Source organism: Yamadazyma tenuis, chromosome 1, assembly GCF_029203305.1.
Source record: "Yamadazyma tenuis chromosome 1, complete sequence".
In the NCBI taxonomy this organism is placed as follows: Eukaryota; Fungi; Ascomycota; class Pichiomycetes; order Serinales; family Debaryomycetaceae; genus Yamadazyma; species Yamadazyma tenuis.
In genome coordinates, this window is record NC_089461.1 from 2,541,353 (window position 1) to 2,557,709 (window position 16,357).

Genomic DNA, 16,357 nt, shown 5'->3' on the forward strand with positions numbered 1-16,357 from the left:
TCCTTACCATAAGTTCACCTGGATGTACTTGCACAACTACCGTAGTGCCTGGTTTCAATTTTGAAACAAAAACTGAATGTATCGGAACCTGTTATGTAATTAAATTGCAGGATTCCCTCTTGCAATATGGCAACTGATATACTTTTCTGTTTGCTTTGCGCAAGGTGCTAGCGGGCTGGCTGGCTAGAATTTTTCAAATGTTTCCTTTTACTTAAGACGAGTACCACATAATATCTAACCTCTAGGCCTCACGCATGGCCATCTTCATTAGCTTTGGGTTTGACAACACGTATTCAAGCTCTTCTCCAAAGGAGTCTCCGAAGTTTGATAAGATTAACCAATTTCTGACACTTTCGCCGAGGGTTCAATCGTGCTAACTAGTGAAAAATAGGGGTAGAGGCGGTGGGTCTTCTTATTTCAGCCATTTTGTCAAAGAAGGCGGGTAACAAGTGACATAACCATAAAGTATTTCGAGCTTAGTAATATAGGTATTTGTGCAGATACAATAAACGATGTCAATTGAATAACTTGGTGATATTATCTCTTTGAGCACGTAGAATCAGCTAAGTAGATTTACAAAGAGGTTAACAGCTGTGTGCATAGCCCTCTTTATAGAGTTTTCCTATAGAGGTAGAGAATCATCAAAAAAATAGTTTAATGATGAAAACTACTGGACCTTGTACATTTGTGAAATTGTTTTGGCCAACAATAGGCTGCGAGTCATTTTATTTCAGCATCTCATTTCAGCATCTCAGTTATTAGGTCAGGACGATCAACAATGTCTATTGTTCAATTTCGTAAATAATCCACTCAGCTGGTTATCCGATAAGCCCGATGTGGCCCGATGTGGCCCGAAGGAAATTCCGTAGATATTTCTGGTTGTATTCTCATGCTCTGCAGCACTTTAAATATCACCCTTCACGGTTAATGTAAACCTAAAGTGAGAATAAGGCAAGTCCACCTTGTTTTTGGAAAATGTAATTCCCTTTTTGATTTAGTATACCTTCAAAGAAAAGAATGTTACCTCGTTGGGAAAGACGAGTGCTTCGGGTTAACGAGGATGAATCTTATTTCAAATCTCAGTTCCCCCTGCAGCGCCTCGCATAGAACCCATGGACGCCTCGTATACAAAAGGCGTGTAATTAAACTTCGAGCCCTTTCGGAATTGTCAGTAGGATATCTAAACTTTGAATTAAAGTTATGAGACGTTTACGAATTTACTAAATGTGAATACAGGAAGTGCACGTGATTGTGTTAAGCGCACTACACCCCTCCATACCACAAATAAATCAGATACAAAGGATGAACAATGGATAAATAGGTTGACAGGGTAATTGAAGTATCATCAACGCATCGTAGAAGGGCCACTGTCAACACTGCAGGCCTCTATTTTAATTTATAATAAGTATTCGCATATTTCACAGCCACAAAAGAGAGCAACATAAACAGGCTGTAAAATCTTTACCCCGCCGGTGGCTGGCACCTGATAAGGAGAAAAGAAATGGCTCGTTATAGTAAAAGTTGTCTTCCTCCGGTAAAAGACTCAACCTTTCGAGAGGTGCTACCTTTTTATCTCATTATTAAACTTTTATTTGTTATATATTCTATCAAGCAAATCTTCCTAACTAGGTGTATGAACCTTATGGGGAAGGCTCGTCATTTCACTTTTTGATTTGAGTTCTCTTTTGAGAATACTGTGATTCAGGGACTATGAAATGCACTACTAGAGGTAAATTGGGAACTTTCCAAGCTAAGTGACTCTTGGCCAGTATGTGGATATATATATTCAACAAATTACCCTTATAATGGCATTCAACTTCCTCCGATGAAACTCACAAGCTTATTGAGTGGTTTGGCTATCTTGCCATACATATTTGTCGCCGGCATTGAAGTAGGAGGATGCGATCCTGACGCAACTGCGATTCTGGGCTTGAAGGCTGAATTCTTCAGTGTCAGCTCATGGGAAGTGGATACTCCATTAACCCCATCCAAGTTAGAAACGTATCTTCAAACAATGGACCAATACTCAGTCGTTTGTACCGGTAATACGGGAAGTGATCCTAACTTTTACTATCCGGCGGCTACTATAGGTGGATCTACAACTTTATATGACTGTCCGATAAAAACAAACGCGATTGGAGTAAGACTTACCGGTTACATATATGCTTCTGAACCAGGGACTTACACCATTCTGTCATACTTTAACAATGTTGGCGTGTTGACAGTTGGTAATGGCAATGCTATGTCTTCTTGTTGTAGTAATGACAGTGTTGCTTATAATAAAGCAGACGACAATTGGCTTGCAAGCTCTAACTCAGGGGCAGCCACCGACACAGGAACTACATCTGAGCTGTATGATCTCAAGGCTGGCTACTACTATCCTATCAAGTTCGTTTTTTACAACGGCTATACTGGGGATGGAACTTTCGATATCTCTATGGTCTTACCTGATGGTACACACCTCACCTCCGACTTCCCTTTCTATGAGTTTAATTTAACCGATAACTCAGCTTGTCCAATTATCACAACTACTACCGGTATATGGACAGGTACATATACTGAGTATTTTACAGTAACAGGCTCAGATGGTGATGTTACTGTCACCGAGGAGGTACCAGAATCCAGAACGACCACTACTGAACCATGGACTGGAACTGGTACATTTGAGACAACAATCTATCCTTCTAATCCAAGCGACCCAATCACCGTTATCAAAAAGACTCCGGAATCTACTACTACCACCACTGAACCATGGACTGGAACTGGTACAGTTGAGACAACAATCTATCCTTCTAATCCAAGCGACCCAGTCACTGTTATCAAAAAGACTCCGGAATCTACTACTACCACCACTGAACCATGGACTGGAACTGGTACAGTTGAGACAACAATCTATCCTTCTAATCCAAGCGACCCAGTCACTGTTATCAAAAAGACTCCGGAATCTACTACTACCACCACTGAACCATGGACTGGAACTGGTACAGTTGAGACAACAATCTATCCTTCTAATCCAAGCGACCCAGTCACTGTTATCAAAAAGACTCCGGAATCTACTACTACCACTACTAGTCGCGGAACTATTGACACAACCTTTACTATAACTCCTTCAAACCCAAGTAACCCAGTGATTGTTGTAGTTGAGACTAGTCCTACTTCATCGAGTCCTACTTCATCTAGTCCTACTTCATCTAGTCCTACTTCATCGAGTCCTACTTCATCTAGTCCTACTTCATCGAGTCCTACTTCATCGAGTCCTACTTCATCGAGTCCTACTTCATCGAGTCCTTCTTCGAGTGCTATAATCCTGTCGTTTCACTGGTTGAATTCAAGTACACCAATATCATCCTCAAGTACTCCATCGTCCACAGGTCTATCTTCGAGCCTTGCTTCTTCATCTAGTCGAGTACCATCTTCAAGTGTTGCTTCTTCTTCTAGTCCAACACCATTTTCGAGTGTTCCATCTACACCACCACCTTCGGGAAGTGTCGACACTATTACCACCCCATGGACCGGATCCACTACTTCATCTTATACCACAACTGGAACCGATGGTAAACCTACTGTGGTTGTCGAGACTCCAGTAGAACACATAACTACTCCATGGACTGGATCCACTACTTCATCTTATACCACAACTGGAACCGATGGTAAACCTACTGTGGTTGTCGAGACTCCAGTAGAACACATAACTACTCCATGGACTGGATCCACTACTTCATCTTATACCACAACTGGAACCGATGGTAAACCTACTGTGGTTGTCGAGACTCCAGTAGAACACATAACTACTCCATGGACTGGATCCACTACTTCATCTTATACCACAACTGGAACCGATGGTAAACCTACTGTGGTTGTCGAGACTCCAGTAGAACACATAACTACTCCATGGACTGGATCCACTACTTCATCTTATACCACAACTGGAACCGATGGTAAACCTACTGTGGTTGTCGAGACTCCAGTAGAACACATAACTACTCCATGGACTGGATCCACTACTTCATCTTATACCACAACTGGAACCGATGGTAAACCTACTGTGGTTGTCGAGACTCCAGTAGAACACATAACTACTCCATGGACTGGATCCACTACTTCATCTTATACCACAACTGGAACCGATGGTAAACCTACTGTGGTTGTCGAGACTCCAGTAGAACACATAACTACTCCATGGACTGGATCCACTACTTCATCTTATACCACAACTGGAACCGATGGTAAACCTACTGTGGTTGTCGAGACTCCAGTAGAACACATAACTACTCCATGGACTGGATCCACTACTTCATCTTATACCACAACTGGAACCGATGGTAAACCTACTGTAGTCGTTGAAACTCCTGAACCTGTGGTCACCAAAAAAGATGTCATCACCATCATCTTGCCATGCACCTGTAAGGAACCTTCCACTACCACAACAACTGGTGATGATGGGAAGAAGACCGTTGTCTGTAACATCCCACACTCATTGGTTTCGACTGTTATGGTCACTGAGCCTTGCACCAATATCGCCGGAGATGTCACCGTCACAACCTATACGACTTTTACTGTCGCTGCTGCTGTCACTGCTAACCCTACTGAAACCGTTGCTCCAACTGGTGCTAAAGGTAGTGGTTCTGAAGCTGCTTCGGAAGCTGCTCCGGCAGGTAATGGCTCTGATACTTTGCCACAAGATGTCTCCACTTACGAGGCTATGGGTTCAAAGAACACATACACATTCTTGGCTGTGTTATCCGCTCTTTTGTGGATATCCTTTTGAATCAATCCAATGGAACCTGGATTTGGTTCATACCTGAGAAACGTGATTGTTCATGATTGTTTGGTTATTATAATTTCTCTTTGTCTAGTTCTTTCGCTTGCCATGATCTGGTACTGTATTAACATGTGATTTTGTGGCCCATGTGATAAAACGTTGTAGTAAGATTATCATATATCTACCTCAGACATTAAATTTTCACTAAGAAATTTTCATATATATTGGTCGTGAAAATAAACACTTTAAAATGCTACAGTTTCGAAATAAGCGGGTATGACAGTAGCTTGTTTACATCGCTTTAGTATAAAGAAAGATATAGTTATAGGACCAGCAAAATTAGGTATATCTCGTGCGAGGTTCAATTTTGCCGAATCGAATTTATCCACACACTTTTGAAATAGCACAAAGATAATCACTCAACAAAAAGATGCTGAATTACGTTGGTCGATGATTACTTTACCTGCATCTTATATTGGTTTTTCAAGTATTCAAGGGCATACACTCCATATTCTGGTGTGTATTTACCATAAGAGCACCCGCGTTCACTTGCACAACCACAACAGAAACTGGTTTCAATCTTGGGAAAAGTATCGGGCTCTATATGAACCTGTTACAGCATTAAATTACAAGCTTCTCCTATTACCACTATAGCAAACCTTATATCCTTTATATAATTATTTCGGGGAAGGAGCTAAATGGCTGGCTAGAATGAGTCGCATTTTACTTTCATTTTACACGAGTACGACAGATACCGAACCTTGTAGACCTGTAGTATGGCTATCTCTTTGACTTTGAGCTTTGGGTCCAATAACATGTGGTCATGCGCAATACGATTTGTGACTGGCCTTTAGGTATTGTTGAGCCGCCTCTAAGCTTGAAAAGATTGACCCGTTTCTTCGGGTAAAAGTCCATTCGCGCGAAATATGACTAGTGAAAAATGTGAACCAAAGGGTTCTCTTGTCTAAGTCTTTTCGTAAATTTTGCAAATGAGAAGTGGCATACCATAAAATATTATCCGAGTTTGGCATAAAAAGTAATATAAGTATATATGCAGATGCGAGAAATGATATTACTTCTCTGAGTACGTAGAATTAGCTCAGTAGATTCCCAAACAGGCTAATGGCTGTGTGCACGCCCCCCCTTCCCATAAAGAGTTTCCCTAAAGAGGTACTGAATCGCCAAGAAATAAATTCCCCCTGTAAGGATGAAAACTAACCACCTTGAATGTGAGATTGTTCTAGCCCACAATATACTGCATATCATCTTTATTCAGCACTTTTATTTATCAGGTGATGACGCGTTCAAGCATTTAACAATGTCTATTGTTCTTATCGCATGAATAGTCTAATCAGATGTTATCCGTTCAGCCTGCTGTGATTCATTCTGAAACCTGTAGAAGTTTGGGCTGTATTCTCAGGCTCGGGTAATGGTGAAGCATATCAGCGGAAGATGTCGACTGATTTCCTAGCCAAATTTGCGGCAAGTGGAGCATAGAAAAATTGAACCCCCTGAAAAATTGGGAATGCGCTGGTAACAAATTGGTAACGGGACTACCTAAATAGATTTTCGTAATTCAGTATATTCATAATTCGAGATATTAAATTTGACTGGAAAACATGAACTTAATTCTAGATTACACATTATTTAAAGGGGATGCTTTGATTTAAATAGAGGCATTTTAGCACGTGATAGGGCATTTCACAGGATTACCAGTACAATTCTGAACCTCGAAGTGATAGCCTGGGTTAGAGTATGAAGTGACAAGGATACATTGATATTGGTATCATCCGGTGCCTTTCGCCTCCTTCCTGTATGGATAGTAGGTAAATATCTGACATTTAAGGAGTACATTCAAAGCTGTAGACAACTAATGGGTGACGTTTTGTGTTTAAATAGCCAGGCCACTGACATTTATCATAATCGCCTTCACTAATCATGCAATCATTGTAAGCCACATGGCTTGTCGAAGGACGTCGATCACGGAAATTTGTATAGATGATATGTGGTAATAATGCTAAATAATCCTACAAAGTTCTCTCTTAATGTCAGTTCTATTGTAGTACCAAAGCACGTCTAAATCAGGGCATGGGTATCGAATGATAAAAGCACCAGTAGCGGCAACCAATTAAACAATATATATGACAGTCTAGATTTGTTGCGACAAGCTTTACTAAGCTTCGGCTGCGAAAACATGCAACAAATTTTCCTGGGCATCACCGCGTTACATCAAGTCGCATATCTGGTGCAAAACTATCCATCACAAATTCTTAATTGAACGAAAACCTTACCTTCGTTCGTGCGAGATTCGATTTGCTGCAGCGCGGATTTTTAAATTATCGCTGGAATTATAACACTACCAGAGATCTTCTATTTATAGCATTGTTCTTAAGAATATGCAGGATGAATATCTTTTTATGTCTTCACCTTTCTTAGTTTACTGCATGCAGAGGGTGTTGCCATATCTACTAGTGGGGATTTGAACTAGAACAATGCTCTTATTGGAAAATCTCTGGGATTGTTATAATTCCAGCGATAATTTAAAAATCTATGCGGAAGCTACAAGGAAGGCAGGGAGGGCAAACCCGAATCTGAATAATGCGCCTTAGAGGTTGTTTTATGAAAATCACATACTATTCAGAATTCCCTATACTTATCTGTGCACCCAGTTTCTGGGTGTGAGAGTTTACCGACATTAATCTAACTATTTGTAATACTCTAAGGATTTTCTCTTAATCTCGCAGATTCTACGAAATGAACACTATTTTATTTTGAGATTGTACTTATTATGTCAGAAATTTCTTTGATGTATTCCAATAATTAACATAATCCAATAATTCAATACTAGTTGGATCATACTATAATCACTCATTCCCAACCCAAATATCACCCAAGTAAGAATACAAATCTATTGACTCCTGATCGAACTCAAACACTTGTCCCACTTGAGTGTTATCCTGTCCGTCAGAGGTGAGTCCACCTATCGAAGAGTATGCACACCATAAATAACTGTGACAATATCCACGTTCCATGTGCCAGCCTTCTACTGGCTCTTCAACACTGTTCCCTGCCCTTATTTCCGATTTTATATTGAAGGGAGGAATAACTGCGTTTCTAAGTATTAGAGAGCTTTCATAATACTCTCGCATGGACTCAGCATCCTTTAAGAATTTAAAATGGTCGTGTTTCTTGACTTCGGTTTCAAAATTAACAAGTTCGCTTTTCCCACAGAACTTGAAACCCGAGTTAAACCACAATAACTTTCCATTTTCATCAAGGTGTCCTGCATGTGGCGAACAGAGTTCCTGAGATATCTTGAGGTTTCCTTCGCTGGTCAATCTTTCCTCCGGGGAAGTAAGAGTCCCGATTGATGCAGCAAAATTCTTGTTGAAGTGATAGTCTTCATCACCACTGGCGGCAAATCCCAACCAGAATATCTCTTTGTCTCCATGGACCCTAGAGGTAACAGGTTTGAAGAAGTTCAATTGGAGCATTGTTAAGATGGAGTTGAAGTGTAAGTGTCTATTGATCAACACCACTCCGCTTTCCATAAAATGGCTCATTCCATCAAAGAACTCTAATCCAAGAGTCTTCTGGGTGATGATGGGAATATCAAACATCAAGTTGTCTAAAATCGAAGGGGTTATCTTCTGAAAGAATTTAGTATCACCTGGTGGCCTGAATGCACGAGCAGTTCTATCCTTGAAGAAGTAGGCCCCGGTGGTTTTGTAATCCTTCAAGTCGAAAAACTCGGATGGATTCTGCAACAACACTGTATCAGCATCAACTAACATGAATTCCTCAAATGAATTGAACAACGTTGCTAGAAACTTATTGGCAAACATCTTGAACTTTTCTTTGAAGTTGTCGTGAATGGTGTTGTACATCTTTACAAACCACACTTCTTGTTTTGGCATTCCACCATCTTTGATGTGGAAGTAGTCGGAAGGGAAATGCTTGGAAACTTTGTGGAAGCTTTCTGGTAAATCTATCATTTTGTCTCTAGCAGCGGCGACTATTCTTGCTTTGGTCTCATCACTGAGCGAGTCATAGTAGACGATTTGGATTGGATAGTGGTTACTCAACGCTCTTAATAGGTGAATGAATCTCACAGTATCATCAACATGTTTGTCTCCGATCGATAGTACAATACCCTTTCCATTCAACAGATTTTTGAATTTGTTGAAGAAGCATGGCCCATTCTCAGCGAAGGTGGATTTGGAGAAGTCCTTGGTGGACCCCTTGAACTTGGAGTTTGTGGCCTTGAACACCTCAGGATAATGAACAAATTCACCTAGATCTGGAGGAGATAGAAATATTTCACCAGTCCACCGTTCATAAATAGGATAAGAATGAGACACCCATTTATAGATTCTGCTTTCCAACTCACTACAGGATTTGAAACCCAGATCGTTGATTAACAGTTCATCATCGTTGGCCTTGAACTCAGTGTGATCTATGTTGTCAGCCACTTTTTCTATCAATTCATTGGCTTTGTTCATGATGTACCTATTATCACTGGTGACATAGCACTTGTTGAAAATCCGTAAATGGGACAAGTAGTCTACAATCTTCTGTTCTGTCTTCATGGTTCGTTCCCAGAACTCATTGAACTCTTCTTCAGCAAGTCGTTTCACGTCTTTGCGGACTTTCTCGTCGTCGAAATTGATCTTGTCGTATTCTAAGTTTGACATTTGGGCATATTTGTACCTTATTTTTTTGGAATTCTCTTTTTCGAACAGCTGTAAGTCAAATGTATCACGATGTTCAAGAGGGAAGTCTTCATTGGGATCCACAAACCAGTTGTGGTCTCGCACAAATAGGTTCTTAAAGTACAAGTTGCATCTCTCAGTGAAATCGAGGTTTGTTAGAATGTCTGATAATGCATGCTTCTCCAACATTTGGTCATACACACTCGAATGGCTATCAATACTTCTAGTATCCTCGATTCCCAACGTTTGCACTAACTTCTTGATGGCACAATCTTCAAACACATCGATTTTGTTGACCCTCAGAGGACTAGACAACCCTGCATTTGGAGTCAGTTCCAGGTGGTAAATGGACGTGCCCGACTCACTAGAATCATTCAAAGTGTAGTCATAGATCCAGATACCAGCTGAAACTATCCAAAAGACGATGAATCCGTAGAAAAAAAACCTTCGATTGTGACTAATGTTGAATAGTTTCCCCATAATATGAGACAAATCACCCTATATCTTGATAAGTGTTGACAAAATCCCGGGAGACCATTTATAAATAAGGAGCACAATCACTTTGAACTATAAACGTGTCAGGTGTAACTGTGAGTGGAGCGGTAAGAGGCAATTGGGATGTGTTCGGAAAGGGGGATGCAATGTGACAAAAGGGGTCTTCTGGTCCCTGTTTTTCCGTCAGACTTTGCAGATAAGGAGTATCATAACCATAAAATCTCATTAGCGTTTGAAAGTCAGATATGCAGATACGAGAAATGATGTTAATTAAGCATGATGATATTACCTCTTTGAGTGCTTAGGACCAGCTCATAAGATAACCAATGAGGCTAATGGCTGAGTACATGGCCCTATCTGTGAAATGTTGCCTCCAAAGAATAGTGAATCACCAATAATTCCCCCTTAAGGATGAAAAGGACTTCATATGCTGGAATATTTTTCTTATTAACAATAGACTGAAAATCATCTTAATTCAGCATTGTGGTTATCAGGTCATGCCGGTCTTCGGGCGGCCAATAATTTCTATTGTCCAATTGCCTAAATGGTCCGGTCAGCTGGTTGTCTGTTAAACCCCTGTGGTTCAAACGGAAATCTGTAGACGTTTTGAGTTGTACTCCCAGACCCTGCGGCATTTAAATATCACCCTTTACGGTTAATGCACACTCTAAGTGAGAACAAGGCAAATCCCCCATATTGTTGAAGAACCATAATCCATTTTTTGATTGAACCTACCTTCAAAGAAAAGAAAGTTACTAAATTGGGTAAGACAAGTACTTCCGTCTGACAACGGAAAAGCCTTTATCAACCAGCAGATTCTCCTTCACCTCATATTTTAAAACTGATGGCCGTCTTTGGCTAGGCATCTAATAAGGAGAAAAACAAGCCACTCTTTGTAGTAGAACTCGTCTCCCGTAGGTGAACTTCTGTACTTTTCGGGGAGTGTCGCATTTTTACCTCATTGATAAGGTTTTATTTTTCTGTTAAACATTCAATTAAGCATATCTTCCAAAAGTAAAAGACTACACTTTTTAGAAATGCTGCTAACAAGAAAGGTGATTCCAGGAAAAATTTCCAATGTTTTGGGTAATCCTCACTTTTAAACATCTGAATAAACTTTCTGTAGTTATTCACATCTTCTACTGTTCATTGAACAATTTGTTTGTGATCCTCCCGAAAAAAGGTTTCACTAAACCCCTTTTCCTTGATTATGATGTTCCTTTTGGGAAAATCAAGAGTATTTGAACGCTCCCCTTCGAGATATTCCTGGTTAAGTATCGTCAATGAGATACTATAAGTTGTTGTCGGATATAAAAACTTCAACTTAGGCATATAAATGGCTTCTACTTTTGCATTTTGCTAAAAAACGTAAGATGATTTTAAAATCAATCATATTCTTATCTTTTGTCACTCCGCTTGTTCTTGCAATATCAGGATGTTCACCCACATCCACTGAAACTGGACTTGTGGTTGATTACTTTGACGAAGTCGAAGAAAGTGTCCTGTCCTCTGATTATTTGAGCACAATTGATGCCATGACTCCTGACTATACTATATACGGAGTATCAGATATTGTTTTTGATTTGACGGAAATCCTGGTTGGGGAATATGGAGATGTTTATGGTCGAAGGACGCCGCTCGATTATTTTGGTTTGAGGCTCACTGGGTATTTTCTTGCCCCTGAAACAGGCACTTACACCTTTAAATTTACCCTTGCCGACAATCAAGCATCCTTGGCCATTGGTGGAGATACAACAACCCTTAACTGTTGTTCAAGCTCCAGTAACCTCCAGGTAAACGGGTCCATCTATGCTCTGCAGTCTGGAAAGGGAAACGAAGTTACAACGAACCTGACCACGGTTCGTCTTGTTGCGGGTGACTATTACCCAGTGAAGATCGTTTACTACGAGGCATCACCTGCTATAGCCAGTTTAGAGCTCTCTGTAACATATCCTGATGGTGCAAGTCACACAACTGACATACCTTGGTATTACACCAATGAGACGGAATTATGTACAACCACCACCACCACCAATATATGGACAGGAACAGATACTGAGACCATCACAGAAACTGCCTCTGATGGTAATGTATTTGTTACTGTTCAAATACCAGAAACCACTACCACCACTACAGAACCATGGACAGGTTCAGGAACTACTACTACTACCATCTACCCATCCAACTCAAGTGATCCCGTAACTGTTGATATCAAGATTCCAGAATCTACCACGACCACTACAGATGTATGGACAGGTTCGGTACCTACTACTATTACCATCTACCCATCCAATCCAAGTGATCCTGTGACTATTACCATCTTGACTCCGGAAACTACAACGACCACTACTGAACCATGGACAGGCACAGATACTACCACTACTACCATCTACCCATCTAACCCAAGTGATCCCGTAACTGTTGATATCAAGACTCCAGAATCAACAACTACAACGACTAGTTATGGATCTATTGATACAACCTATACTCTAACTCCCTCCGATCCAAGTGATCCTAAGACTGTCGTTATAATAACATCCACTCCCACACCAACAAGTACACCACTTACTAGCACTTCGTTATCAAGCCTGTCCTTCCACTGGACAAATTCAAGTACTCCAATGTCATCTTCGAGTACTCCTTCGTCTACAGTTCCATCTTCTAGCGTTGCTTCTCCTTCTAGTCCAGCAGCATCTTCAAGTGTTCCTTCTAGTCCAGCAGCATCTTCAAGTGTTCCGTCTACACCAGTACCATCTTCGAGTATTCCATCTACACAACCTTCTTCGGGAAGTATTATCACGATCACTACTCCATGGACCGGCTCTGATACTTCAACTTACACTACAACTGGAACCGATGGTAACCCAACTATTGTCAAGGAAACTCCTGTCCCAACTGTCACCACTCCATGGACTGGATCTACCACATCCTTTTACACTACAACTGGAACCGATGGTAACCCAACTATTGTCAAGGAAACTCCTGTCCCAACTGTCACCACTCCATGGACTGGATCTACCACATCCTTTTACACTACAACTGGAACCGATGGTAACCCAACTATTGTTAAAGAAACTCCAGAAGGACACACCACTATCCCTTGGACCGGAACCTTCACTTCGACTTACACCACCACTGGAACCGATGGTAATCCAACTGAGGTTGTTGAAACTCCAGCTACTGTCTTCACCACTTCCACTTATTGGACTGGCTCTTTCACCTCCACTTACACCACCACCGGTCCAGATGGTGACATTACAGTCGTAATTGAAACTCCAGAGCCTCATACCACTATCTCATGGACCGGTTCACTCACATCGACATACACTACAACAGGTACAGATGGTAAACCAACCGTTGTGGTTGAAACTCCAGAACCTGTTGTCACCGAAGAAGATGTCACCACCATCATCTTACCATGCACCTGCAAGGAGCCTTCAACCACCACAGCAACTGGTGATGATGGTAAGAATACCGTTGTATGTAACGTCCCTCACTCACTAGTTTCAACTGTGGTGGTGACCGAGCCATGCACTAATGCTGCTGGAGATGCTACGGTCACAGTCTATACTACGTTCACTGTCGCTGCTTCCGTGACTGCTAACCCTACTGAAACCGTTTCTCCAACTGGTGCTAAAGGGAATGGTTCTGGAGCGGCTGCTGAAGCAGCTTCAGCTGGTAATGGCTCAGACTCCTCACCACAAGAAGTCTCCACTTACGAGGCCATGGGTTCAAAAAACACATACACATTCTTGGCTGTGTTATCCGCTCTTTTGTGGATATCCTTTTGAATCAATCCAATGGAACCTGGATATGATTTATACATGAGAAACGTGATTGTTAATGAATGTTTGGTTATTATAATTTCTCTTTGTTTAGTTCTTTCGCTTACTAATACTTGATACAGTATTAATATACTTTCCCCTCCATGAAGATTAACCTTAATTCCTCTTACTTAAAGGTTACGTATGTAAGAAGCAGAGTTTTTACTAGCACAAACCCTATCCCAATGGACTTTAGGAGGTAACGAAGTGCCGATTATTTGGCAGGGAGCGAAAACCCTCTTACGTGCGAGATCCAATTCTTGATATCTATTTTATCCGCACACGAACTGGAATAGTACCAAGGCAATCAATGAACGTTTGATAGTCAAGCTACGGTTTGCGGTTGAGGTTAGTTTCATTGTTGTCCTTGCCAGGCCAAGTATTGTTGTATTATATTTTGGGTATTTATCGGAATGTATTAAAGAATTTCCAGCATGCGTATAGTTAGAACCACTTGAATACAATTGGCAGAATTTGCGAATTGAAGAGAAATTTAAAGATTTCAAATTGCTTAATTAATGATTGGTAAACTCTATCGCTCAGAAGATGGGTGCACATTCTCGCCCATGGTATTTTGCGTATAAGACTTGCATGCAGCAACTTCCAAAGGGTATGGCTCTAAAACAGGTTTGCCCGCCTGCCTTCCTTGTGTGCAGTCATATTTATGCGCATATTTGTCTTTGGCTTCCATCAGATTTTTATGTGATCGCTCGGAGTCGTAATAATACCTGAAATGTTCCAATTGAGGTAATGTTCTCAAGAATATGCAGGACGAGCACATATATTTGCGTCCTTAGTTGTCCCTGTTTGCTGCACGTGGAAGCGGTGGAGGGTGTATGGGTCAGAACTTCGGTGGGTGTATGGGTCAGAACTTCGGTGGGTGTATGGGTCAGAACTTCGGTGGGTGTATGGGTCAGAACTTCGGTGGGTGTATGGGTCAGAACTTCGGTGGGTGTATGGGTCAGAACTTCGGTGGGTGTATGGGTCAGAACTTCGGTGGGTGTATGGGTCAGAACTTCGGTGGGTGTATGGGTCAGAACTTCGGTGGGTGTATGGGTCAGAACTTCGGTGGGTGTATGGGTCAGAACTTCGGTGGGTGTATGGGTCAGAACTTCGGTGGGTGTATGGGTCAGAACTTCGGTGGGTGTATGGGTCAGAACTTCGGTGGGTGTATGGGTCAGAACTTCGGTGGGTGTATGGGTCAGAACTTCGGTGGGTGTATGGGTCAGAACTTCGGTGGGTGTATGGGTCAGAACTTCGGTGGGTGTATGGGTCAGAACTTCGGTGGGTGTATGGGTCAGAACTTCGGTGGGTGTATGGGTCAGAACTTCGGTGGGTGTATGGGTCAGAACTTCGGTGGGTGTATGGGTCAGAACTTCGGTGGGTGTATGGGTCAGAACTTCGGTGGGTGTATGGGTCAGAACTTCGGTGGGTGTATGGGTCAGAACTTCGGTGGGTGTATGGGTCAGAACTTCGGTGGGTGTATGGGTCAGAACTTCGGTGGGTGTATGGGTCAGAACTTCGGTGGGTGTATGGGTCAGAACTTCGGTGGGTGTATGGGTCAGAACTTCGGTGGGTGTATGGGTCAGAACTTCGGTGGGTGTATGGGTCAGAACTTCGGTGGGTGTATGGGTCAGAACTTCGGTGGGTGTATGGGTCAGAACTTCGGTGGGTGTATGGGTCAGAACTTCGGTGGGTGTATGGGTCAGAACTTCGGTGGGTGTATGGGTCAGAACTTCGGTGGGTGTATGGGTCAGAACTTCGGTGGGTGTATGGGTCAGAACTTCGGTGGGTGTATGGGTCAGAACTTCGGTGGGTGTATGGGTCAGAACTTCGGTGGGTGTATGGGTCAGAACTTCGGTGGGTGTATGGGTCAGAACTTCGGTGGGTGTATGGGTCAGAACTTCGGTGGGTGTATGGGTCAGAACTTCGGTGGGTGTATGGGTCAGAACTTCGGTGGGTGTATGGGTCAGAACTTCGGTGGGTGTATGGGTCAGAACTTCGGTGGGTGTATGGGTCAGAACTTCGGTGGGTGTATGGGTCAGAACTTCGGTGGGTGTATGGGTCAGAACTTCGGTGGGTGTATGGGTCAGAACTTCGGTGGGTGTATGGGTCAGAACTTCGGTGGGTGTATGGGTCAGAACTTCGGTGGGTGTATGGGTCAGAACTTCGGTGGGTGTATGGGTCAGAACTTCGGTGGGTGTATGGGTCAGAACTTCGGTGGGTGTATGGGTCAGAACTTCGGTGGGTGTATGGGTCAGAACTTCGGTGGGTGTATGGGTCAGAACTTCGGTGGGTGTATGGGTCAGAACTTCGGTGGGTGTATGGGTCAGAACTTCGGTGGGTGTATGGGTCAGAACTTCGGTGGGTGTATGGGTCAGAACTTCGGTGGGTGTATGGGTCAGAACTTCGGTGGGTGTATGGGTCAGAACTTCGGTGGGTGTATGGGTCAGAACTTCGGTGGGTGTATGGGTCAGAACTTCGGTGGGTGTATGGGTCAGAACTTCGGTGGGTGTATGGGTCAGAACTTCGGTGGGTGTATGGGTCAGAACTTCGGTGGGTGA

General features: G+C 42.4%; 3 protein-coding genes across 3 annotated transcripts; 2 read left to right on the top strand and 1 right to left on the bottom strand. All coding sequences in view use genetic code 12, as the record gives it.

Annotated features, from left to right (window-relative positions):
* Positions 1-1,825: 1,825 nt before the first annotated feature.
* PSN45_001247 (uncharacterized protein) lies at positions 1,826-4,768 on the top strand (the record flags this gene model as incomplete). Its single annotated transcript, XM_066157617.1, has 3 exons — positions 1,826-2,986; positions 3,355-3,371; positions 3,457-4,768. The coding sequence occupies 3 exons, from the start codon at positions 1,826-1,828 to the stop codon at positions 4,766-4,768; spliced, it is 2,490 nt and encodes an 829-aa protein (XP_066013714.1).
* Positions 4,769-7,626: 2,858 nt separating this feature from the next.
* MNN13_3 (mannosyltransferase) lies at positions 7,627-9,954 on the bottom strand (the record flags this gene model as incomplete). Its single annotated transcript, XM_066157618.1, has 1 exon — positions 7,627-9,954. One exon carries the CDS (start codon positions 9,952-9,954, stop codon positions 7,627-7,629), a length of 2,328 nt encoding a protein of 775 aa, XP_066013715.1.
* Positions 9,955-11,342: 1,388 nt separating this feature from the next.
* Positions 11,343-13,760, top strand: PSN45_001249 (uncharacterized protein; the record flags this gene model as incomplete). Its single annotated transcript, XM_066157619.1, has 2 exons — positions 11,343-12,225; positions 12,718-13,760. 2 exons carry the CDS (start codon positions 11,343-11,345, stop codon positions 13,758-13,760), a joined length of 1,926 nt encoding a protein of 641 aa, XP_066013716.1.
* Positions 13,761-16,357: the final 2,597 nt, after the last annotated feature.